This window comes from Hippocampus comes, unplaced genomic scaffold (assembly GCF_001891065.2).
Source record: "Hippocampus comes isolate QL1 unplaced genomic scaffold, H_comes_QL1_v1.1 scaffold612, whole genome shotgun sequence".
Lineage (NCBI taxonomy): Eukaryota > Metazoa > Chordata > Actinopteri > Syngnathiformes > Syngnathidae > Hippocampus > Hippocampus comes.
In genome coordinates, this window is record NW_017805584.1 from 6,803 (window position 1) to 8,085 (window position 1,283).

General features: G+C 51.8%; 1 protein-coding gene across 1 annotated transcript in view; it reads right to left on the reverse strand.

Annotated features, from left to right (window-relative positions):
• The window catches only part of ccka (cholecystokinin a), a 3,726-nt gene extending 2,463 nt beyond the window's left edge, over nucleotides 1-1,263 (reverse strand). The window contains exons 1-3 of the mRNA XM_019880112.1: nucleotides 1,149-1,263; nucleotides 655-769; nucleotides 401-547 (exon numbers count right to left, since the gene is read on the reverse strand). Coding sequence (XP_019735671.1) covers nucleotides 401-547; nucleotides 655-769 — 262 coding nt within the window. The 5' untranslated portion in view covers nucleotides 1,149-1,263. The remainder of the gene's footprint in view (nucleotides 1-400; nucleotides 548-654; nucleotides 770-1,148) is intronic.
• Between the last annotated feature and the right edge of the window lie 20 nt (nucleotides 1,264-1,283).

Here is a 1,283-nt window from a genome sequence, read left to right on the forward strand (position 1 = left end):
CGCCACCCCAAACCTTTGCCAAGACATCACAACGACACCGGAACCAAATGCGGGCGGCTGTACAAACGGAGCAAGTGCTCTCTCTCTCTCTCTCTGGAAAATAAACCTGAAATCAAGTAGCATTGTGTGAAATCCAGCAACATGTCGTGAAGTGGCCGGAAGACTTTGATCAGCGCACTTTGGAACCACAAAAGCTTTCCAGAACCACTAATTCGTTTTACAAGGCTGCTCAGCACTGGGGACAATAATTAGTGAGACTGATGTGGTGTTGACGCGTGGGAAGAGGGTTGGGGGGGGTGGGGGGGGGGCATCAAGTGAAGAGCACTTGTCTTCGGTAATGAGAAGCGCATATTGTTGATAGCACAAGAAACCCCCCCCCCGCCGGAAGGCGCACACGCACCTTTCCTGGACGAGATGAGTCTGGCCAGCAGCTCGCTGAGGTTGGCTCGCGACTCGCCATCCTCCTGTGAAGCTCGGAGCTGGGGGACCGAGCGGCTGTGTCGGAGATGCGGCTGCCCCAAAGTGTGGGCGGCGGCTTCCAGGTGGCCTGCATGCACATAGGCGCGGGCGCGCGCACGCACACACACAAACACACACAAAAAGGCAAGATGTCACATTACCGCGGTTGCCATTGACAAGGAGGGGATGGCGTACCTTCTTCAGGGGAGGAACGCCGGTTCTCGTCCCCAAGATGGGAGGAGAAGGGGAACCCCAAAGAACCTGCGCACAGGACCACCAGAACCACGCACACACTCAGCCCTGCAGGCATCTGCAACACACACACACACACACACACACACACACACACACACACACACACACACACACACACAAACAGGGGAAGTACAGGAGACAATCTAAGCTTGATGAGCATGCATTGAGCGGTCTTCTCCATTTGAACACTCATTGCAGCAATACCTGAAATAAATGCAACCGTCCCATTACAAGGCTGGCATACAAGGAAAAAAGACGGAGGCCATCGATTTCAAGCATTACATCATGACAATCTATTCTGAGTATTATTACTTTCCTTCAAACAAATCGCAGACTCCGGTGGCACGAGACAAAGTTACAAAAATAAAATTGGCATAAAATATCTAAAGTGCATATAAATACTGTTCCTAAAGACATTTTTTTTTCCCCCCTACCTTGAGAAAAGAGGTTCGGTTCGTTGAAGGGAGTGTGTGAGCGTTCGGAGAGCGCTTGTCTGCTGAGTGGGAAGGATGCGCCTTTTATACTCTCTCACCGCTCTGCTCGTGTGTGTGTGTGTGTGTGTGTGTGTG